At 43.0% G+C, this 24,600-nt stretch overlaps 1 protein-coding gene across 7 annotated transcripts in view; it reads left to right on the forward strand.

Annotated features, from left to right (window-relative positions):
• Positions 1 to 24,289, forward strand: part of ralgapa2 (Ral GTPase activating protein catalytic subunit alpha 2) — a 57,648-nt gene extending 33,359 nt beyond the window's left edge. For 3 of the 7 annotated variants that reach the window (XM_079574194.1, XM_079574192.1, XM_079574195.1), the window contains 5 exons: positions 2,798 to 2,956; positions 3,703 to 3,830; positions 17,473 to 17,594; positions 19,072 to 19,131; positions 21,842 to 24,289. In XM_079574194.1, the coding sequence (XP_079430320.1) occupies positions 2,798 to 2,956; positions 3,703 to 3,830; positions 17,473 to 17,594; positions 19,072 to 19,131; positions 21,842 to 22,017 (645 nt within the window). In that variant the 3' untranslated portion in view covers positions 22,018 to 24,289. Of the gene's footprint in view, positions 1 to 2,797; positions 2,957 to 3,702; positions 3,831 to 17,472; positions 17,595 to 19,071; positions 19,132 to 19,963; positions 20,002 to 21,841 lie in introns of all 7 variants that reach the window. The other 4 variants (XM_079574193.1, XM_079574197.1, XM_079574196.1 and 1 more) reach the window with 3 other exon arrangements.
• The last annotated feature ends 311 nt before the right edge of the window (positions 24,290 to 24,600 follow it).

The following is a 24,600-nucleotide window of genomic DNA, read 5'->3' on the forward strand; positions in this document are numbered from 1 at the left end:
TCCAGGAAGTATTCATCGTGGTGAAGTTTAAATCGTCGACTGGACTGACGTTTTGCTTCTATTCACAGAAGCTTCTCGGCTCTTGTGGTCAGAATGTGACTTTAGAACATTCTTATATACTGTCAGACTCTAGTTCAAGTTGCTTACAGTATCACCCAATTAGCAATTCTTTTTTTATGCTCTGCTGCTTAGACAGAGGGCTGAGACGATCCATTAGTATTAAAGAGGGGGTATTATGCTTTTTTCAGCCACATAGCACCAGTCTATAGGACACTACAATGATGACGAAACCTTCTGTTGGTCTGTCAATGCAGTAAATTAGAATAACTGCCTTGTATAAAATTGCTCTTTCAAAATGGCGTTAGCAAATGACTTGAAATAGGCCTCTGTCTCTTTAAGAACCTCTGACCCTTTCCGACACGCCCCCTCCACACGCTGTCTGTGGCATCACAACAACACTCCGCTCGTTGTCTCAAGTATTGAAACTACGATCGGTGCATTTTAATTTTTATTGTTGGAAAGGACCTACTGTTTATCACTTTGTGAACAATGGCCACACAGGATATTATTTGGAAACAAACCTTCCACACCGGACGCTTGGAAGGGGCTCTTGCCTGAAAAATAACTGCTGTTTGGAGGCTATCTCTTTGCATCTGCCATGCCCTATGGATCTCTAACTATACCCCCATGGACGACACCAGGATCTGCAGGAGCCCATACGATTCAAAGACGGACATTATCTGTGCAAGTGGACAATGGTTTTTCGAGGTTACCCGTTAGCTTGTTATAATCGACTACAGCTCATTGTTGATGAAAAGTCTGTAATAAACCACAAATGTGTAAAGCCAGGCTCATTGTGTGATCATCGTAAAGGCTGCTTCGAGTAGTTGCCGGCTTTATTGACGTTATTTGTGCATAATATGCTGCCTGTTTTCAATGAATGTTGTGAAGGTGAAGGTTGTTAGCTTGTCGCGGCTAATAGTGCCTTAGCTCCGGGAGAAACCACTCGGCTACGACTCACTGTAGATGAAATGAGAGCAATAAACTACACAATCAACAAGCCAGGCTCCGTGTGTGATCATCATAAAGGCTGCTTCAAGCAGTTGCCTGTTTTAGTGACGTTTTCAATGCATAATATGCTTGTATTCAGTGAATTTTCCCGTTAGCTTGTCGCGGCTAGCTTGTTAGCTCCGGGAGAAAACCACTCGGCTATGACCCATTGTAGATGAAATGTGAGCAATAAACTTCCAAATCAACAAGCCTGGCTCCGTGTGTGATCATTGTTAAACGGTTCTTTATGTGTGTGGTGGTTTTATTGACTTTATTTGTGCATATTTCTCGTTTTCACGTGATGACTCGAGGTTTAGCTTAGCATTAGCTTTCTCCGGAGGCTCTATGCATCATCAAGGCCCAGCGCAGAACCAGACACTGAAATAAGTGTTCTTGTCACCGGTTTTAATCCTGGGTGTTTCGGTAACAGAAACACTGATGTGTGTCTTTGTAAAAGTCTGCTGTGGCTCCGGTTCACAACACATGAAGCTAATCCTCCATGATGACTCTGTTTACATCTTAGGGCTAGACACTGCGGGGAGGGGGTTCTGCTGAGGGGCAGTGGTTGGTTACTCGGCTGGTGACGAAAGGTCGGAGGCGTATCCTGGAGGTCGAGGGCGTTTCCTGAAGGAATCAGGCGTTTTATCCCTAAAATGGCCGCCATCAGAGTTTCTACAGATTACTCGAAAATACGTGAATGTGCCAAGGCAACACTTCAGGCATGGTTTTAATGAGGGAATGACTTAATAACATGATGTAAAGCTTGAAAAAGTCGATTTTGCATAATAGGCCCCCTTTAACAAGCGAGAGCTTCTTCAGAATCCTTACTTGTCATTCTGCCCCTGCAAATAATACATTAGCCCAAATTAATACCCCACATTTGATTGTGATTTATTTCCAGCAAATGCATATTTGTCATTTTCGATCAATTGCCCCAGTGACTGACTTACTGTAGATACTCGTTAAAGTGCTGATCCTTGGTCAGACTGTTGTTCATGCATAATCAACATGCAGGGGGTTTGTTTAAGATTAATGTTTTGGCATAATGAAGGGTTTAATAGAATGTGCTAATTACATTTTTGGTGACAAGGGCATGTTTCCTGATAGCTCATTAAGACCCAGTACATTGACAGATGTTTCCTTCAGAGTGAAGACCTGCTTCTCATTGTAAAGGATATCTTTGAAAAGGTTAACCTTAATTCAGCACCCAATTTGTTTGTATAAAGTAGCCGTTTCCATGTATTATATTACGCAAGAAAAGGCAGTACTGCTTTTTACATTTCCTGTTATTCAAGTGTATCTTGTTTTGTCCAGTCTCATTTTGATTTCTGAATAGAGTGGAAGTGGGAAGCAATTTAAACTTGATGGGTCGAGTTAATTGGATTTGAATTATTTTTAAATGACCAATTTTGTGCATTTGTGTCTGCAATTTGAACGTGTACTAAAAAGGCAATAAAATAGGTCAGCTGTGCCTGCTTATTTAAATCATTGTCTTATCAATATCTTTCTGCCAAGTTGTTTTTTCCACCGGCAGTCTTACTGTTGGGAAATTCAACATTAGAACAAAAATGTTAACATGTAAACATACAGTTCCTCTTGTGCATTGCTGTAGTCCAGGGAGTAGCTGCTGTAGCCCTTTGTCTTGTCCTAATTGCCATAAATTTGCGTTCTTATTATCATCACCATAGAGATGAAAATTAGCTGTTTTGCCAGGCTCTTGATTAGGCTGATTTTGTTTGTTTGGCAGCTGCGTCACCTGGGAAATGACGAGGTGCACATAGTGTGGTCGGAGCACTCCCGGGACTACCGCCGTGGCATCATCCCCACTGACTTTGGTGATGTGCTGATAATCATCTATCCAATGAAGAACCACATGTACTTCATCCAGATTATGAAGAAGCCACAGGTAAAGGACTAAAAAATATTCTCTTTTGAAACTATAGCCACAACTGTAGGTGTGATGACCCACACTGTGAGCATGTGTTTTCACAGACACTACCGGTGCTTGTTTCTTGGTTTATCATAGTACTACTCACCTGTGCAGTTTATTTTAAATTCCTTTTCTTGAGATACTCTAATTTTTTTATCTCAGCTTTATACAGTGAACATTTGTAGGGTTAGATTTGTTTTTACCTGATGCTTTTGTAAAATGGTGTTGTATAATTGGATGCAAAACTGTGTAATTAATTAGACTTGCAAGTTAAAGACGTTTCTGAATAACTTCGACTCTCGATCAGCTTCCAGGTCAACGATCACTGAGCTAGAATGATTAAGGGCCTCTTCCCAATATGCATGTACACACACTTCTACTCTGCTGCCAAGATGCATATTGTCCTTTTGTGTTTGTTCAGTTGCTCAATATGGGGGCTTTGTTTTGTATTGATTGTCATTTTAATTTCTTTCACCTAACATTGATTGGCATCAGATATATGTGGTTGTCATGCAAAGTTGGGCAAAATCCAATTGCAGCTTGAACCCCTGCCCCAAACAGATGGACAAACCGTTAACACATAGAAAAGCAACAACAAAAAGGTTTTAATCAAGTCTTGATCTTGATGCGTTCAGGGGGCAATGTGTTGTTAGAGTCATGTTCTGTGAATATGTTTTATTTAAAAAGTATACATTTCTATAACTTGTCTAATTTACTTGCAGGTTCCTTTTTTTGGCCCCTTGTTTGATGGCGCCATCATTACTGGGACCCTGCTGCCAAGCTTAGTGCGCGCCACATGCATCAATGCCAGTAGAGCTGTCAAATCTCGACTGACGCTCTACCAGAGCTTGTATCCTTCCCTTTCAAAAAGTTTACTATATTACATTTTACTGTCCTGTTTTCAATTCTTCAGTGCTGATTTATGCTCATTTATCTGTAACAAGTGCGTTAAATGCAAACAAAAAACAAGCACAAATATGTGTTCTGCACAATCAGCAGATCCATAGTTGATACAAACGCATCCCCACACACGAGCTGTCAGTGCTCCTCCCCTCCGTCCAACAGCGTGCCGTTAAGAGCCTGACTCCAGCTGTAGTTGTCAGTTGGTTTAAAGGGAGTGTAATCACCAATAGAGATGAATTAGCATGTGAATGCCAGCAGCAGAGAGTTGGGGGGGTAGATGGGGGGGAGTTGAGTCAGGATGGCCCCTGGAGGGGGAAACCTGATCTCCCTAACGCCCAGCTCCTTTTTGGACAAGTACAGCACCGCCTCGCCAGAACCACGCTGCCCCTCTGGCGGTTGCTATAGAAACTTCCCAAAGGAGACGAAAGTGTAATGTGTTCACTGGTCAGATGCAAAGGTGTCATATGTGTGGAATTGTTTTATGGCCATTTTTGAAACTACATACAAATGTTGTATTTGGCTGTGTGGAAGTATGTATGTCTTCTGTGTTCACATTCAATGCCCTCCCGCTGACTGTCGAGGCCTTGTCTGTGTGTCCCCTGGGGCATCCTGAGTGACAGATGTCTGTTACCCAACGCCAAGTGAATTAGCCCAGTGTGCTACAGGGGGGACAGGCTGCCTCTCAGCCTCCGGGTGTGAGATGGGGACACAGCAGTACTATGGATGCACAAGGCCACTGAAGCTTCACCTGGCATTCCTTAGCAGAGGCATCATCTATCAGTACAGATAACGCTGCCTCTGGTGCTCTGGCACTGATGTGCTGCCAACTCTGATGCTCTCCAAAAGAGGAGATGAATAAATGTGCTAACCAAAGCAGGCTACAGGCACAAGTGTCTACGTGCCTGTCTGTCTACAGGACTAAGTTCAGTCTTTTATAAAGTAAAATACAAATGGGACAGATGAAAATTAGCCATTGTAGCTAACTCTGGCATATTCATATGCAGACTTTGAGGACTCGTGTTAATTAATATGCAGTGTCCCATCTTAAAGGAGCTATACCTGATTGTACAAAGAAACAGGATCACTCAAATTTCAAATTGCTATTTCTTGATCCAAACTCATCTCAAACTTTCCTAATGCATTTACAACATCAAAATTCGTCACAGGGACTGAGTTTAAACCAGGTTTCACAACTTTCAGGGAGGAAGACTGTCACTTCACAGTAAGAAATGCCTACTAGCCTGACGTTTTATGGCTCTTTAAAGGCTTTAAAACCAGTGTTTTTTGGATAAATGTCTGCTTTTACCATATATTAAAGGACAAAACAAATTTTATTCCAATCACAGAAAATTAAAAAATCAAATACATAAATACATTTCAATTCCCCCTCAACTCCTGAGGGAGCAGAGTTTTGTCATATGGGTGACATTTTTAGACTTTACGGAACCTGAGATCGATTACTGTAAAGAGTTCAGAATCAAGTTAGTACTGGCCGATTCAAAACAAACAGTTGACTCACATACGTTACACAGGTTAAATTCAAACTTGAAGTTTATAAAGCAACGTTGAGTACATTGTCAGATCTTAAACAATAAATAATAACAAATAAAAATGTTCAGAAGGTCAAGTGGTAAAGTAAATGTTTAACAATGGTACATTTTTAAAGATGGGGGAGTTAATGTTTTGATTCAGCCTTTTCCAATCCATGCCTGAAGAGGTTCAGGCAGTATTTTAAACGTGTAAAACTTTGATAATATTTGGGGAATCTTAGATGATTGTTGAGTATACACAATGGCAGCCTTTTTCAAGGTATTTATGTTCATGATGAGAAGATAAAAAAATAATCCACAGCCTACTCTCCAAGCTAATTAGTTGAATATATTTCTTCAAAGAGAAGCTATATGGTCCCTGTGTCTCCAGACAAAAGGCCTGTATGGAAGTGTCTCTTTCTTTACATTGCTCCCACAATGTTTTAGATTTAAGAGGATTTCTCATTGAACCAGAAGCAAACTTCAGTAAGGCACAGAGACCTCCCTTTTTTTGTTCTACACTACGTACTGCTTTCACTCACGTTTTCTAATATGGAGCCACATTGTATGTTTTTGCTCTTTGTTATTAGTTAGTTGCACGACCGTCATATCACAAGCTTCTTTTGCAGGCATTTTAAAGTCTAACATCAATTATTTATATGCCTGATGGAAACAGCAGCTGGTTTGGCTTTGTGTGCATTAAGTGTATTTTGTCCCTGCACTTTGTTCTGTGAATGGTAATGACCATAAAATGCACCACCAGCATTTTAGACATTTCTAAAACCAGTATTATTTATTTGCTTTTGCGTATTGTGAATCGACAATAATAACTTGATCATGAAAAGCCTGACATTCTATATGGAACATAATTCTTCATCCAAAAATTCTTTACAAGTGATAATTGTAGCGTGCGTCGCCCTCTGTGGTGTAGTTTTGCTGAAGGTAGGACAGTCTACAAATGTTGGAGGTAGCAGGTTTCTAATAGGTGTGACTGTGAGGAACTGACCCTGATTCATAGACATTGCCTCCCTGCTGGTCAAAATCAATGTCACGCACCTCGTCCTCTGTCCCTTACTTCTGGTTTGGCACACACACCCTTCTACAGGCAGCGATCAATAACCATAATCTCTTTCTGCCCATCACCAGTCATGCGAGCTAGGCTTTTAGGTGCTCTGTGAATGTGGGTTTTTCTGTGTGCAGATGAAGGAAGAGGGAGGCTTGATTCTTTCAGTGAAGCCCAGAAAGCGCACTCTTGCAGTTCCAAGCTCACTTCAGGATATCTGCACTGTTCCAAACATAATAATTACAGTTTTGACAATAGCATTTTCTCACGCCCCCCTGCAAGTTCTTTCATTCACAGTGCTTTTGTCCAGCCTTACTGGACAAAGACTGTAAGATTCCTCACCTAGCAGATAAAGTGTTTGTATGCATGATTGGATGTCATGAATAGGATCTGCCATGTTAGTGTTGTCTCACATGAATTATTTAGCATCGTTGATAGGTCTAATTTGCCAGCTGTTGTGCCATGACTGTCAGCAGTCTAATGGATAATACTCAGCAGTCTGTATCACTGTGGACCATGGTGCTTCACTGGGCACAGTGAGACGCCTGGGTTGTCGTTTTATGCTCCGCTCATTTCATTTTAGCTGACAGGGCATAAGTAGCCAACTTCCTATTTATGTAAAATGGTCAATTGTTTATATCTGGAAACTGAAGGAGAGGAAGCGCTACTTGGTATTGCTGCATATTTTTTCTGTTTTTATAACTGTAATTGGTTCATTACTCCTTTTGGTTCATAGAAGTGTTTACTTGGAGCGGACTGGGGATGGTTAGTGGCCTTGGTGGAGAAGTTGAGAGTGTAAACAGTGTTTGGAGGGCTACAGGGAAAGGAACCTCTCTGAATGTTTTAACCTAATCCTATTATCAGTGTAGCGCACTGCCTCTCTTCAATCCCCCTCCTCATCCCTACTCTCCCACCCCACTCTCCAGCTGACCAGCTGTTCCTGCAGGGACTCTCCACAATGTCCAATGTGTTCAGATCACTGAGTACCCCCCTTAAAATGTGCACACAAGTTCACTGCGCACAGTTCATGTACAACCGAAGCAATTGCCTTTGCTGGAACCAGTGAAGGCCTACTGGGAGGAGGGTTTTGGTAGGAGGAGCAGGGGTAGTTTTGGGGGTGTGGAATGGGCAAGCACAGGCTTGTCAGACCAAGCGCCTTGACTCAGAAGGCAGCTCTGCTCGCATGGCATATGGTGTCTAGCTTCATACAACATGCAAAAGTATTCCCTCCTCCCCTCACCCCCCGTCCCTTTCTCCCTCCCCTGCTGCTAATGTAGAATGACTCATAGCATTACTCATTTTTTTCTTTTAGCCCCCTCCTCAGTACACACATACACACACACACGATCCTCCTCCTCTTGCCACCCATCCCGCAACAAAAGGCTTTGGCTGTATGGCTCCGACACCCTCAAAGCCCTTGGGGCTGAGGCCGGCCCAGCCTGTACTCTTCGGTCCGAGCTTCATGGGGCCACCCCATTCCGCCCCTTTTTAAACACAGGTAGAGCAGGCGTGGAAGCAGACGGCCAACAGCAGGGGCCCGAGCCCCGCCTCACAGTCGCACACACACTGCTGGTGTCAAACTGTTGTACTGGTTGGCCTGTTTCTGTGTACATACAGTCATTAAAACAGTCATGCATGTTGTGGGGAAAAACATCTAGCCTTAGTGATTCTCTTTAAAAATATGTGCATATTTTGAATCAATGTTTGGCATCTTTAAATCAGGGCACTTCCAATAATTTTGGAATATAAGCTGTGCATTTGAAAATAACTCCCACATGTTTCTCTTTTTACTCTTAATCTAACTCTCCATCTGTTGTACAAAGGAAAGAAAAAGAAAACACAAGACATTGTTTTAATTGTTGAGATAATTATGCCCAGGCTTGTATCTGTTAGATTTGCGTGTTCTATTATACATATATTTCCCAGATTTGCAAGCCCACGGACTTTCCTGATTGGTTCCTCAAATATTCTGTCCTGCGCTCAAATGGTTATGACCTCAGTGTTTGGTCTAGGTGGGCTATCTTTGTGTGTGGAAAGACATGTTTGTGGTGATTGCTGCGGTTATGCTTGTAGTAGCAGGGTGTAAAAACCTGTCTGTCTGCTTTTAGTGATTAGCATCAAGCTAGCCATTCCATCTGTTCCCTCTAGCCCTGTTTAATTAATGAACTTTCTTCCTCCGCCCTATTGTCAGCGAGTGCAACACTGAGGCAGAAGCTGTTTCTACTGCGGTTATCCAAATGGATGCGCGTTCTTGCCCCCTACACCACTCCCCCCTCCTTCATGGGTGCGCTCTCATTGATTAGTTAGGTTTTGTTTCCCCTATCTTTTGTCTGTGAGTTTTTGAAGAAATGTATAATATAACAGACTGTAGTATGTAGTTTTTGCAGAAATAAGAATTTTTGTAAGAAGATTTATTCATAGAATTACCAAAAATTGATAGACCTTCTTTATAAGTCTTTTCACAATCAATCAAACTCCTGAAGTTAGTAACAAGCTGAATCGCCATCAAACTTTGTCTTGTCCTGTTCTTCCACACTGTCCTATCTCTTCCTCCTCTGTGTCTGTTGGTACAAGGCAGAGTGGACAGCTCTTTGTCCAGCTAAAGCTGTCCTCTTTTGTCTGCGCGGCCTTTTTTATCCTTTGCTAATCGCCATGGTCGTGTGCCTGAGTTAGACCCCATATTTCACGCTCGGCTCTCTTTTGTTTGACACACCGCCCCTGATAAGAATTCCAATTCTAGGGCCTCTCTGATATTGAAATCCAACAGCGGCAAGAAAGAGCCTTCAATCATCCATTATCTGTGCTCCAGTGATTACCATTCAATCTCTCTGGACCCAGACTCCTCATCACTAGCCCCAGAGCTGAGGCTTCCACTGAAAGAACCTGCGTCGCTTTACGCCTGTCACACATTCAAACATATCCATAGATATTTCTGAGGCGACTTAACACAGCTTTTCATTGAGTGCTTTGGGGAAATGTCAGTGAAATGTCACTCGCCGTTTTTCGCCGGAATCTCCTGGACTGATGTGGCCCTGAGTCTGAGGTGACCTCTGTGAATACAGATATTATTATGTACCTTTGTCCTTAATTGGGTTTGAAGCCAAAGTTTATTTTCAATAAGAATGGGTTGCTTCATGTCACTGCATTAAGGAGGAATTAGTTGATTATGTATACGTTGCTTGATAATGCTTCTCTAAGGGTTCAGAGGCTGTGTCTATTCCTGCTGTGGCCGGAGACCATTGTTCTCTTTTAAAGGCTGTCCTTGTACCTCTCAGGATTTGCATTTCACAACTAAAGGGCATTTTCTGCATTGATAGACAGAGCGGGGAAATAAGGATATAACAAATATAAAGCATCCGTTGCTTTGCATTGTGGGCGCCTGCTTCCAGAATTAGCCTTTGATGTGATAATACTAATAAGTATTATAAGAAGTGTACTAAGATAAAGGGGGGTACTGAAATAAATTTAAACATGTCATCTTTTTTAAAGTTACAGCTAACAAAAGTATTTTCCTAACGTTATAACACTAGGACAATCACTGATCTATTTGTCAATTATTAATTAATAAATAGGATGATAGTTAATAGTAGTCTTATTCAAAAATTATTAACTTTATTGATTTAGCTGTAATTTGATTAGAAACCTTTTGACACAGACGTCCACTTATCCCCACACTAAATTTAGAAACAGCAGCACTCAGTGTCTTTGTTTAATGTAGGCAACACATCTTCATTAGTTATGTATAACCTCTAATTACTATTGATGAGGCTCGAGCTGATTTGGGTACAAATCTATAGCTTTTGTTATTCTAATGAGTGTTATTTACCCTCAGATCTTCAAGCCAGAGGCCTTTGGAATGGGGCTTTGTGCAGATATAGCGAGGGCCGCTCTAGCTACACCCACTTGTTTTTGTATCTGACGCTGTGATACCCCCCTTCGCACCCCTCCAACGCTGGCTGTCCTGTCTGAGTGGATGTATAGCACTTCCTGCTCCTCCATCTGTTTTCGTCCACCCATGAAAAGGTCCATTATAACGTGCAAGATGCACAATAACCATGCCAGGAGCTCGGGTTGAACCAAGGAAGAAGTGTACTGAATTCATCAATCCTAATGCACAGGTTTCACAACTTTATTTACTCGTCGGTGTGCGCAGTCGGAGGTCTTTAATTGAGCAGATTTTACGACTATACCCTCTTCGTCCCTTAGGCCTATAAATGCGTGCAATCTGAATGCAGCTCTGTATAGCCACGGGACGTTGGTCGGTTCCTGATTAACCCTGGAGTGACTTGCTAATGTTATTGAAGGAGGGCCACCTGGCTATAAGACTGTACAGTCAGCTGCCACTGAAGGGCCAGAAAAGAAGACGACCAGGTGTTGGGCTTCAGCTCCCCTAATTGTTGCCATGTAATAGCCTGCTTGACTGCACAATATAGCCTAGGGGTGAGGATTAGCAAAAAGCTGTTGCCAACACAGTAGTCCATTTTCTTTTTTTGCCTTAGGTTTTGTCTGTGGTTTGTGTCCATGGTTTTCTGTGTATACATGCATGCATGTCACTGTAAACCTGTGGAGTTTTAGGTCCTTGTTTGGTCTCTTTCTTTCTTATCAAAAATGTAAACAAGTCAATTGTTTGTATTTATTGTTAGACTCGCTGCTTTTTATTGTTTTTCAGTAGAAAGTAAAATCTCAGCATCTCAACAGCACTAATATTCAGCTGACGTCTGGTTATTATGTCTCCCTGAAGCACGTTCTTTTTACTGTTAATTACATTGACATTATTTAAGTATGCCAAGTATGAGTAAAAATGAAGTCACTAGCGTAACTAGCCATTTTCCCCAATTGTGATCCAATGTAACGTGGTGCTAATCATTATCATTCTCGTTAAATGCCTGGCATTTTGCATAAGGACAGGCAGCCTAATTGGCCTGATGAACCTTTCATAGAGGGGGCAATGAGTGAGCAAGAGACTTCATCTGATGCATGTGTTGGCTGAGAGGTGGCCAGTCATCATTGGCCTGAACGCATTACAGATATGCTACAGCCACATGCTGCAAACATCATTAAAATTGCAGAAGCCTTTATTCATTGAGTTTTAATATTTCATTAATGCTTGTCTGTGTCATCTTCGGGTTCAAATCAAAGCTGAATATTTGGCATGAAACAGTCTTCTTGCAATTAAAGTGTCAGTCTTGTTCTTCTACAAATGTCAAATGAGCTTATTTATGTTTTATTACATATGACTAAATATTGCAATAGAATTATTTTCCCCGTTTGTATGACAGCCTCGATCTTTGTCTTTAATAAGAGACAAGACACTAAAAGGTGTGTGTTATCTGATGGCCCGGGTTTACCATCTGTCTTGTTTTGTTTTTTTTTAATCTTCATTTGACTTTTTAATAAAAGTTCAAGTTGGGAACAGATAAACAGAACGGACCGACCATTGTCTCGATACTCAGAGATTCACAATGAGCAAACGTAGCAGGAAGTTAAGGAGAAATGTGATGCATATTTTGAGTGTGTGTGGTGCAGACCTTTGTCCTGTTCTAATAAAGAGAGACAGAGGCTTCATGTCACTGGCCATCGTCACTGACAAAAGGCACCTTCACAAACTCTGCAGTCACAGAAGTGTATCTGTTAATCTTCATCAGCTCAGCCTTTTGTAGCTCATCTTATTATGACTTTCTGTTAATGCCCCATAGAGGCCTGTGTGACTGTGGAGCCATAATGGACCTGTGTTTGATTAATCATGTCCATCCATTGTGTTCACATCTAAGGCTGCTCTGTCACTTCTCATCACTGGAGACCAGGCGTCTTTTGAAAGAGAGATTGGTTACAGGTTCAGCTCAGTTGAATGCTCAAGATCAATGTACTTGGGCGACAGTTATGTTTTGTGACAACTATACATTATGACATTTTGTTCCAATAAGAAATCCCTTGAAATTTTACACATCATTGTAGTTTATTTGATGTATTTCTTAAGATCAACTGTATCTACAATATGTTTTAAAGCTGGCACCGACTTTTGTTATAGGTGGTCATCTTGTGATTTGTAGCTTTACAAAAATCAATTTTTACTGCTCCCGAGAGGAGAAGGGGGTTGCCGAGCCTATGTAAACTTGAGAAAATGGGCGACTGCATCGTCCTATCAGCACATAAATAAACTACTCATGCCAACTTGAAGACATCAGTTTTAAGTGAGCAGTTGTGGCAAAGCCGTGTGACATCACTGATGGGCAGTGATGATATCACGGGTTAGCAGTGATGTCACAGCTATAACTCTGTGCTGCTGTCTGAATACCAGATGGACTGTAGTGAGGTGGAGGTTGGAACTTAGAAGCACTTGCTGTGGGAAAGTCACCCCTCTGGAGGTGTCATTAACCTGGGCTTACTGTTTGACAAAGCTCCTTTGGGGCTGCTGAACTCCAGTTTCCTGGACCAGCTCCTAATTAGACTACTTGTTAAAAACTCTCTGCATCCATCTATTTCTCTAGAGCTTCTGGTGTTGTGTACTGTATGTATATGCACCACCAGCACAAACACCTCTACTCATCATAATGCCTCTGTGACTCTGACACATCCAAGTATTTGCTGCCCTGGTGTCGCTTTTATGGCAAAAAGCTGCTGTTTAATGAGACACCAGTTTGAGTGGCTGCCATAGAGAATGGGTGTGGGACATGCCACACACAATACAATCAGCCTGCTGGCCGGTCTTCGTCACACACTTTTATACTCTATCCATCTCAAGCTGTTGTTCCTTCCTACCTTGCCATTATTCCTACAGCCAGCGTTATTGCCACATTCACTCTCGCTTTCTTCCTTTCTCTCTTTGCCTGGTGTCTCTCCATCTAAATATCTGTCTGCTTCCCCGTTTTCCCATAATCACCTAACACCTCCAAGGGCCTCTGCTGAGTCGAGCTTCACACCTCAGGTCTCGCTGTGACAACAGGTACCTCCGGCACTCACTGCCGGGCCTTCTCCAATCAACACCTGCTTCGTTTTATCCCTTTCCTTTGGCTCTGTCTCGCTGCATCCCGCCCATCTCCACCACGGTACCACGTGTGTACCAATTTCTCCAACACCTTTTCTCACCTTGCTCTTTTTGTGCATTGTCCAGTATATTTAAGAATATCTAAAAGTTGCATTGAATATCCTATCATGCCTTTACTTCACATATGCTTAGACGGTGAACGACCTGCACTATTAATGTAAATAAATGAATGATAACTGCTTATTTAAAGTGCTTACCCTGGCATCCCGGCAACAATACACGCCCCTGTGCCCCCACCCCTTCCTCTTAACAGCCCAATTATGTGACTGCTGGGAGTCAATGGCGCTGCGAGCTACTCCTGAGCTTCTCTTCTCACCAAGGTCAAGCTGATTGGCACAGGTTAATGGGCCGATGCGAGGCTAAAAGAGGAGGGGGTCAAGCACCTAGAGACACCCTCCACCTCATCTTTAAACTGTCCCACTTCACCTCAAGAGCCCCCATTAGCACCAATGCTTCTACAAACTGGATTAACCTTGGATATTTCTATGGAGGGCGCAACTTTTTATTCCCAATTTGTGTATTTTTTTTACTCTTCATTTTGAATAGTTTTCTTATCAAGCAAATACAAGATGCATTGTGTCCAGAACCAGTACAGAAGCTTGTCTTCAAAACCTATTGTGCTTGAGGCAGTCCATGTACATCAGGGCATCATCAGTGGACAGTCGGAAACCTTTTACTTTTCTTGACCAGTTGTAAAATGTCCTCTCAAATTGTCACTCCCCAAAAGGTGTTTCATCATATAAGGGTAGACAGAGAGTAAACCTAGCTTTTGAGGTGAAAAGTTGTGATTCTCCTCTCCAGAAGGACATCAGTTCAGAGGTCAGCAATGACTCTGAGTGTTTTGCTGCTGATGAATGCACAAAGCCACAATGTGTGAGCATGTGTGCGCTTCTGCATGCACTGGGTGGGGTGACACATGGCCCAAAAATGGATCCCAGTGGACAGGCGTTTTCTAGAGAAGTCCCTGTGGACAGTGAGAGTTAAAAAGAGAAGAATGGTGATGAGGGTTGGTGGCGGTTGGCCGAGGGGGTCCAGCAGGGATGGAGCAGGCTGCTAATGAAGAACCATCTGAGGCCTCCATTCACCTTGAACATGGGCCACTGCTGCTGCCCTGACCTTGGCTTTGATCCGCAAAGATTCTTGACCCCCACCATTCCCCCAGAGTCACCCTCTCACCATCTGGACTGCATGTATGCATATGTATACATACGTCTACACACCCATAGATACTAATGCATGTACACGTTTTCTGTCACAGGTATTGGCCTGATGAAAGGTATTCAACTTTCCCAATATATCTTTAAATGAAAATGTCATAGATGGATATATGATAATGATAGGTCTCAGTGGCATTAACAGAAGCCTGTTTGTGTTGGACATATGTCTTTTGAGGTTTTTTCACATTTTTTCCTACTGGTGCCTTATTTTCTGGTTGTTATGCTCCAGCGACATTACATTGGTTTGCTCTCATGTTCCTAATAGGAATTCAACCACTTGGAACCCATGGGCTTCCTTGGAAATTCCCAGAGTGCTTGAGCACTGCTTCGCCCACATGACACACTTGCTTGGATAGCTTTGCTGTAAATGACAGTTATGTCATGGATGACTTAGCTGTCAGTCCATCTGTGAAGATGTAGACCAGCGTGTGCTTTATGAGTCTTTATCTCGCTAATGTTAGAACACATTTTCTGTTTCACTGGAGGTTTGTGACTAACCTGAAGTTTTAGTGAGCTCTTATCTGCAGGGGCAGCAGAATGTTTGTCTCTATCAGTAGTTCAGGCATTGAAAAAACATGTTGAACATTACTCTTTATTACAAATCCAATGGCATGAATAAAGCAGTGCAGCTTAGGAAATATCTTGAATATTTACATTTTTCTGTCTGTTGTAATTCTATGCCAACACCTTTATTTTATTCTTTATCCCATTATAATCAGTTGGTCTAGCAGGAATAGAAGTCAGAGGAAGGAAGTGTTGGAGGAGCAGCATGTATTGGAGTCAGAGCGCCTGCTCCAGCTGGTGTCAATATTTGCTTTAGGAATCTCAATAACAGGCCTCCAGTCATCTGCATCTTTGATAATGGACAGCCATATGGTGCTGTTGACCCATGCTGTGCTAAGGTTTTCTAACCCCTGTATCTCTCAGTAGTAACTGCTCTTTTTATTTTTCTCATTTTGCCCTTCTTTACTCCATGTTTATTTACAGATGCACACTCGTGTAGCTGTTCTCATATTGTCCCTTTATCGACATCCTTTCTGTGCCTCGTCTAACCCGGATATGACCTATCAGACAGAGCCGTGACCCAGGTTGCCATAGCAGCTGAGTCTGAGATGCCCACTCTTTGTCCCACTGTTTCCATCAAGTGACAGTCAACAATGACGCTGCATGTCGAGTGAAGCTGCACTCCATGTTAGGCCTTACAGCCTGTGGTTGTAACGTGATAAATCCTGGTAGGGCAGGGCGGGGTAACTGGAAAGGACAATATTGAAATGAACAGGTTGTTTGTGACATTTTGAATATGGTGGTGTGTTTTTGTAAACTTATTTCTTTGTTAGTAGGGCAAGGGCAGTTTTTCTGAAGTATTACAATTAGATTTGTTTCAGAACCTGTTTGTAGAGGATTAACTACCAGATTGTCAGGTCTTATTCATGAGGTTATTGTTTCCAGAGGACAATTTATTACCTCAATACTTGCAGTCATTGTGATTTGCTAATTGCAATAAAAGCTGATAATTGATGTGATTGCAGTGAACTGTGCAGCCAGTGCTGGATGACACATTAAACTCCAGTTACCTGTAGGTTATTGTTTGAGGCCTGCTTGTGACCTCAGAGGGTCTCTGTCCGTCCATGTGAACAGCTTGTTCTGTCTACACTCTGGTGTGTCCGGCTCAGGTGCCTGTCACCCCCACTTCTCCACGCCTCTCTCAAAGCCATTGGTCATGGCTTACTTGGCCCCTGCTGTGGCGGCATGTGCCCACAGCAGGCCACCTGCCCAGTCACTGTCTTGTCCTATCTATCTAACCCAGACCAGAGCCTCTCAGCCCTGTCCAGCCTATCTCAGTGCAGGCTGGCTGAGCGTTGGCCTCAGCACCGACTTGAGGCCACTCCTCCCTGGCAATCAAAGTGCATCTAGAGGTTCAGCAGGAGCGTTTTGTGTCTGTTTGCATGAGCCTCGTTTGTGTACACATGGGAAACAGATATTTAATTCAACTTCAACAAAAAACCTTTAAGAACTGAAACAAATCAAGACAAAGAAACACACTTGCTTGTTGTCATACTAAAAGAAAAATACATGAAATAAAAGACAAAATGAAACCTTTATGGTCACCTGTCAGTTATATAGCTTTGATTATACTATTATAACAACCATCCCATTGCTTCCTTTGCACACCCGGCCAGATTATTTATTTGCTTATTTATTTGTGCATTCTCATTTTAAATTCAGCCATCTCTCCTGCCTGTGCCCCAGTCACTGCTTGTCACTCTGAATTTCAAATGGCTCCAATTTTCCCCCTGATGGCACGGAGAAGTGGCAGGCTGCACATCGGGAATGGTGGTCTTAGCCATGCAGCCTGCAGCTTGTATTAGAGAGAAAAGAGGGATGAAATAGAGGAGAGGTCTGAGCACCATGCCAGTGCTGTGATATTTCTCCCTACTTTAGTGATCATTTTGTATCCTTTGTTTGTTTTTTGTTTGTTTGTTTTTTAGGGGGGGGACAGTAGCAACATTGATTTTTGTGTGTACGGTCTCATTTGCTTGATTGGATGTTCTTGGTACCACTCCAGTCCAGGAACACTACCCAACTCCCTCATCTATATGACAATAGTTTTAGAAGACATAGCATTGAGAAGACAAAAATGATGTTGCAGAAGTACAATATTGTCATGACTGTTGTCTCTTGATACTGTTTACTGTTGATGAATGTGAATGGACTCTTCCTTAATCTAATGGCAGCTATGAGGAGCGGGCCCTCTACCTGGAGGCTATCATTCAGAATCACAAAGAAGTCGTGACATTTGAAGACTTTGCATCACAGGTGTTTTCGCCTTCTCCTGGCTATCCTATGAGTGGAACAGGTGAGTTAAAACAAAAAATCTGTCAGATCCTTCATTTACATTGTCTACTTTGTCCATTCTGAGAGCCTGACATCTTCACTACAAGTCCCCTCAATGCATAGCACCTGTTTTGTGTCTACTCATTGACTTTTAACGCTTTATGGCAAGGCAATTTGTAACACAGTAATTCAACATAATTAATAGAGAATGAAATTGACTAGATTTCACTCAGAAGGCAAATTCACCTCAAGAACGCTCACTGATTTGTGGATTAGTGTTCTAGTCTTATCTCTGCACAGATTTTTACTTGCCCTGTGCCTTCTACCTATTCTTCCACATTAGCATCTACTTGCGCTTGACAACACACCTGTTTGGCCCCTTATTCTCTCTCCCCTTGTACGACTACAGAGTCCGATGAATATCAAAAGAACAGCCAGGCTCCTCGACTTCAAACGCTCTCCCTTCTTTCCCCTCTCCTTCTTATTGCGGGCCATACCTTTGCGATGACTTCAAAACATTAGGTTACCTCGCCGGGGCATTGCATTGCCGTCATAAGCTCGGCGACACTCGGGAGATGCGCTCTGACAAACAGCATGCTCACAGATGTCAGGACAGCGCCTTATCAGCCCATGATGAATAGAATGGAAAAACGTGTCTTATCTTGTTTTTCCGACTCATACCAGCCGCGATCGATCTGCAACAGCGCTCGGATCAATACTGAACTGCACTTTTCCACTCTATCGGATCCCGCCACACTTTCTGTTATGACAAGAAAAGCACTTCACAATACAACACTCGCCAACGTCGTGCCATTTACAGAGCTGTCAACGTTGTTGACACTGTTTTCTATTGGGTTCGATGGCATGTGAAAATGAATTGCCAGATTTTAGATATATATATATATATTTTTTTTCTTTTTTTTTTAGATCTTGGGGCTTTAATGTTTAGACATGGGGAAGCTGAGCATATTATCCGCACAATCAAGCACAATAGTTGTAGCTTTGTAGTGTGGGGGTAGGTGTATATTTGGTTGGGTCAGTGCATGGTAATGAACATACATGGGACAGGCGCAACAACACAACTCGCCAAATTGTAGGTATCGGCCCAGCATTTGGACTTACAATCCCTTTCATACACCAGTGTACATAGACACTAGAGTCAACTCTGTCGCCCCAAGTTACAAGATAATTATGTGCAGTTAAATTCACATCGGACATTGCCATGATGAACACGTCGGGAGCTCGAAAAGCATCTTTAAAAATGTTGCTTGTGTAAATATTTTCCCACCGCTGTAGCCTGCCATCCCCGACTATTGTGTGCCCCATCAAGCATCGATGTGGCTGGCTCACACTCTTCCTCATTCTCACCCTGAAATGTGCCACTGCCCCGCCATGTCCAGGTGTCTGTGTGCGTGTGTGAGACTGAATGCGAGTTGCTCCGCTCATCCTGCTCTGGCTGCCACTGCTGCCACTAACATGTCATCCATGCTCCATGACAGCGTGCAGGCGTTGGCCGGGGATGGTTTGGGACATGGAGTACCCCTGGGCCAAACTGGACTGTAAGACTGCCTGCTTCCTCCACACTCGGCATGAAGCCCATTGCCCCCCTACCTACATTCATTTTTACTAAAATCATCTGAGACCTTTATCCAAGTATTTCTGCTCGACTAATTGTACCAACACTGGGTGTAACGTTGTACCTAACAGGGCTACGCAATATGACACTCATCAGAAAAAGTCATATTCAGCACAGTTGTCAAATATCGCATATTGTGCAGCCCTAATATCTTAACCTCACCTCAACATACAGAAGCCCAATCCATTACACCCTTTTCATTCAGTAGCGTGGCTTCCTGCATGAGCTAACCCATCTGTGAGTGTGCTTTTCATGACATCTTTCACCACACATTCTGCCCGTTGTTTTGCCTGGTCTCCAAACTTTTTCTTTTTTCTTTTTTTTTAAATAAATGACGGCACGCACAGTTCGGCTCTCAAGTCTCTAAGAGCATCCTCGACCTTTTTGAGGCGCCTTCGCTGTGCGTGCCTTGCTCCCTCTAACCCCTCTCTAGGCTCCAAAAAAAAAAAAAAAGGCTAGTAAGTATTTTCTTAGCCTGTTGATACCACGTGAACTACCCAATTTTGGAGAAGCGGCCAGACATTTCGACTCTCTAAAAGGGGCAGATCAGGGTGCCAGCAGACCTCGCCGTTTTCAGGGTAAAATGTTTTCGACCTTCCACTCAGGACTAACCCCCGACTCCACACAAGCCGCCTGGAGGCCCCATTAAACTCTGACCCCCTGCTTCTGGCCCGGCCATGTTGTGTGGAGTTGACTCGGGTATGGTGTGTGTCCACTGGTCTCATGCGATGCTTCACTGTGTTTTTCCCTTTTAGATTAACATTTCTTAAAGGTCCAAATGCTTTGTGAAAAGGTAAGCCCCGAGTCCCGCTGGAAGAGAGGCCCCTTTGCACCCTTCAATCGTTTTACTCCTATCCCCTCACCCTTCTTTTTTTTATCCTTCGGTACTAACCAAGCTTTATTTACCGAACAAAAGGAATGAGCACTGGAAAAAACTGGCTGTTTATTTGGGTGGGCCGTCCCACTGTTTAGGGCAAGCTGGTAATTGAGAGTGATGCACGGTGGGGACAATTAGCACCTGACTAAGTAACAGCATGAACAATACGGCTCCTCTTCTGGACCCTCGCTTGTGCATGTGGCGCGCCTTCTCCTCTCCTCTCCCCCAGCAAACACTTTTCTCTTTTTTTTTTCTTTTTTTTTTTTTCTTTCTTCTCTTTATTTCCCGATCCAACCCCCCTCCCTTCCCTGGCTTCCTCCTGTTGGAGTGTGCCTGTTTGCCCGAGGCAGACTCTGAGACTAACACCTGCCGCACTGGAAGACGTCTTTGTCATCCACAGCCTTGTTTGAACTGCTGCACGGGGGACCAATGGGGTAGAAGGGTCATTTAAAAAAATCCCTTTCTGCTCTCCCTTGTGGCCTGTTCTCTTTGTTTCTATCCATTTTAAAGATCAACCATGAGGTCGTTTTTAGTTTGGGAAATTCTTAGTTCACATCTCTACAAGTAATTTTCCTTTTTTCTTTTTTACAATGACTTTGCATAAGCCCATTCTCTGCGCAGCCTATTTAGGAAAGTGAACCTCAGTCATCAAGTGGCTCAGTGGAAATGATGATTGCAGATTGTTTTAATGGCCGCCAAAGTGGAAGGCTGTTGAGTGTGTGGTGAGCTGTAATATTTCTGTTTTCATTTCAAATTATGTTTGGATCAATGCTTGTGGTTTACTTTAAAAAAAGAAAGTGTCTTACTGTAGGAATGAGTGCAACAATACGGGAATGCAGGCTTTCAGAGTCTGTACAGCCAGCCCACATTTTTAGCCGAGCCCATTGGTTTTTACATTCATATGCAGATTGGAGAATGCATGTAGGGAGCCCTCACCTCCCATTGCTCCCAGTACAATGCACACGCCCAGTGCTCCATCCCTCTCTGCCTGTACGGGATGCTGCCGGGTGCACTGTGCTGCTGAGTGTCTGTTACTCCAGCCATCTGCCATTCCTTTTAGCTGCTGCAACTTGAGATGCCTCCAAAAAATGGCAGGAAATAAAAGGATAGGAAAGAAAATAGGCAACCAGATGCCATCTCAACAAAGCGTAAAAGTTGTTTAAACTGGAGGCATGGTGCAGGGACAGAGGGGGTCTCCAGTTTGGGTCTGGTGGGGGGGTGTAGCAACCAAGTGGAGGCTTACAGTTCTTGATTGTCCTCCCCACCTTCCAGCTTATTACTGTTTGCCATCCCATGATCATGGACTTATCTGAACAGCCACAATATGTGACAAAGGAAAGACTCCACATGTTCAAAACAGGAAGTATAATGTGTAATTTAGTTTTCTTTCAAAACATTTTGCTGCAAACTGAATAGTCTTTTTTTTTTTTTGTCTGACATTTTGATTAAGGGAAAAAACTGCTTTGGCAACATATGAGCATGTTTAACCAGCTTTGCTTTCCTGAAAAAATGGTTAGTGATTTCTGGGATTGCATTTCTAATGACGCCTTGTGCAGGACAAGTGCACTTGACTTGTTCATTCCTCTTTCTGCAAATTATTGATATGATCTGTTCTGAAATGCATTATCGGTAATCTGGGTTAGGGGAGCAACCAGGCACGTGCATGATAAAGCATGATGGGACATTCACGCCTTAAGACCCCTGTCACATGCCTTCATTTCTTTTGTTTTACAAGCTGTCTCTCTCCCCTCTATAGGCTCCTTCACTGGCAGCGCGAGTACCGAGTCGAGCTCTGCCACAGCAGCCAGCTCTGCCACAGCTGCCACGGACTCCACTGACCAGGTTTCTCCCACTCTGCCCCGTGCCACAAAGCATCGAGTTTCTGGAAAACTCCGTCGCTCAGCCAGCGCTATCAGCAAATCATCTGCCTGATGCGTCTCTCCCCCCACAATCGCCTTTACGCTCATATTTAATAACCTCTCCGCGCTGTGACTGCAAGACATTCCGTTTCTATGTTTTATTATGTGTCACATAGAACTGGAACTTTATGCAATTTTTTATTTAAGTGTTGATTAGATTTATTGATGTTTAATTTCAAATGTTTGTGATAGAGATATTTTAGGGAAACCTAGGATGACTGAGAGTCTAAAATCAAGCATTTATTATTTTCAGTGCAAACTGATGCAGTAAATCTGATCATATGTAATGTTTCTTTCAAATCTTTACCCCTGATCCTTCTCAATCCCAGTCCGAGCACTGAGTGATGCTGGTAAATAGTGAAACAGTGGGACTGCACAAGACATTGGTGTCCATTTAAATGTGTCTGTCTTTTTATACGTCTTTGCACTTGGCCACTGCCCCTCTTTGGTAAACACACTTGGTTTGTATTGTTGGACATTGTGAAAGTTTTTGTTACTGTTAATTTGCACCTGTTGGATCAGGGTTATGGTCCATATTTTACTACTGAAAGAAGTGACTTGTGGGGGAGTTTCTCCACTGACCAGTTTGGCACACCACCTCACAGACTGCCTGGCTAATGTGTGCTGCCAGGAGATTTTTAATTGTTTTGAACCCAGAGTGGACAATCAATGATGTCTTTCTAACTGAACTTGAGCCGAAATCTGTTTGGGGCTTTTTATCACCAATTTTCCTTTTTAAACGAATTCCAATGGATTGTGTCATGATTTGATTTATGCAGCTCTGCTGGAATGAGAAAGTCTGCGTTTGTAATTGTTTTGTGATGTCATTAACATGGGCTCATGTCCGGTAATTGGATAAGTTCCTCCTGTCTCTTTCCTCTGCGATCAGTTTCGTCCCGTGGAGGCATTGACATTCCAACATTATTGCACTAACTGTCATTGATTATCTTTCACTGAATGTGTGATTACTCTTGTTTTTAATTATTTTGTTTGTCAGAGCGATATATAGTTATTTGAATCATTATTTTGTTGTTAAGAGTTGGATGTTTTGTTTGTGGAAAGATCCCTCGTGAGCCTCAGGTGACTTTGAATCCATGCACTGCAGTGGTTTTGTGTGCGTCTGCATGAGTGTGTCATCTCCCCAATGACTTTAACAGTGCCTCTGTTCCATCTGCCTCTGTCTGCCTCTCTTATAATCACCACTTTTCCTTATCCATCCTTAATTGTCTCTGCATGGCACATCACAGACATCCTTTATGCCATCTCTTCACTGGCAGCCTCTCCTCTCACTCGGACTCCTCAAGCCCTGCGATTCCCACCAAAACAACAACAACAGATGGATGAAATTGTGGGCCTCTTCAGTCTGTATTATTAATGCTTTTGCCGTGTTTATAACAGTGAAAGAAGAGGCACAGGCTCCTCCTCTTTCCCATGTGAAGCCTCCCCATATGAAGCCTCCGGGGGCTTCACCAGGGCCACAGGAGGGTTTTTTTTTGTCGGTGGCATGCCTCAACTCTCCCAACCTTCCTAGCAACAGCCACTGCACCTCCAACCTGCCCCGCTCCGGTCGTCATGGCAGCCAGGTGTTCCCAGCATACTCTTAAAACACACACGCGCTCGCACCTATCTGAGGGCTCCACCCAGGCTGCACACTATAGTCCCATCTGTTGCACTACACTAAACTATGCCTTATTTCCCCCACGCTCTCCTCCTATTACTTTTCCGCACTCACCGGCCGCCTGCTATACCTGTATGCACTCCCCACGGCTGAAAACTAAGGAGATTACTAACAGGGACAGGAGATGAGCTAAAATCCCTTTTTTGTGCTCTGTGTGGTTGTGAAGAATGTATAAAAGCATTGGTCTGTATCGCATCGGGGGGGAATTTTCTTTTTTCTTTTTTTTTTTTTCCCTATAAGCCTCTTGAAGAAACCACCTGGGATGCTGATGTAAAGATTGTAGGTTATACAGTAGATCATAATAGTGAAGGGGTCTGTAATCCCCCATCGGTGGCTTAGTTGCTGGAGTTTTTAGTCCGAACAGATATGTTTCTTAATATGTGAGGAGAATGATCTAGTCTTAGCCCTAGTATGATTTTTGTCACTTTTTACTCTGAAAAATCTTGTACAATTGTGTCAAATGTGAGGACTCTGTTGTCCCCTTTCTTAATATAATAATATGAATGCCTGTACTATTTTATTTGTATACGTATAAAAAAAAAAAGCTTGAAGATTTCCCCATTCCTTGTCAACATATCAGACTGTTTTTAATGCTATCTTTATTAGAAATGTGAAAGTTGAAACATTTCATTAAATCAAGTTGAAATTCTCCCTCTCTTGTTTTTTTCCTCCTCCTCGTCAGCTAATTGTGTAATGCCAGAGCTTGTGGATTACTGCGCCCTGGTTTGATATATGGAAAAACATGGTGGGTGTTGTTTCCACGGGGGCTTCCTGACCCTGGCCTGGCCTTGTAGCAGGCAGCAGTGGGGGTAACCTGACCCTCCTCCCATCTGTCACCCCTGCTGCTCAGTTCAGCTTATAAGGAGAGTGGCATAATGGAAGCCCACCAGGAGGTACAGGTGCAATGGCCGCTGCACC

This window comes from Gobius niger (assembly GCF_951799975.1).
Source record: "Gobius niger genome assembly, chromosome: 16".
NCBI classification, from domain to species: Eukaryota; Metazoa; Chordata; class Actinopteri; order Gobiiformes; family Gobiidae; genus Gobius; species Gobius niger.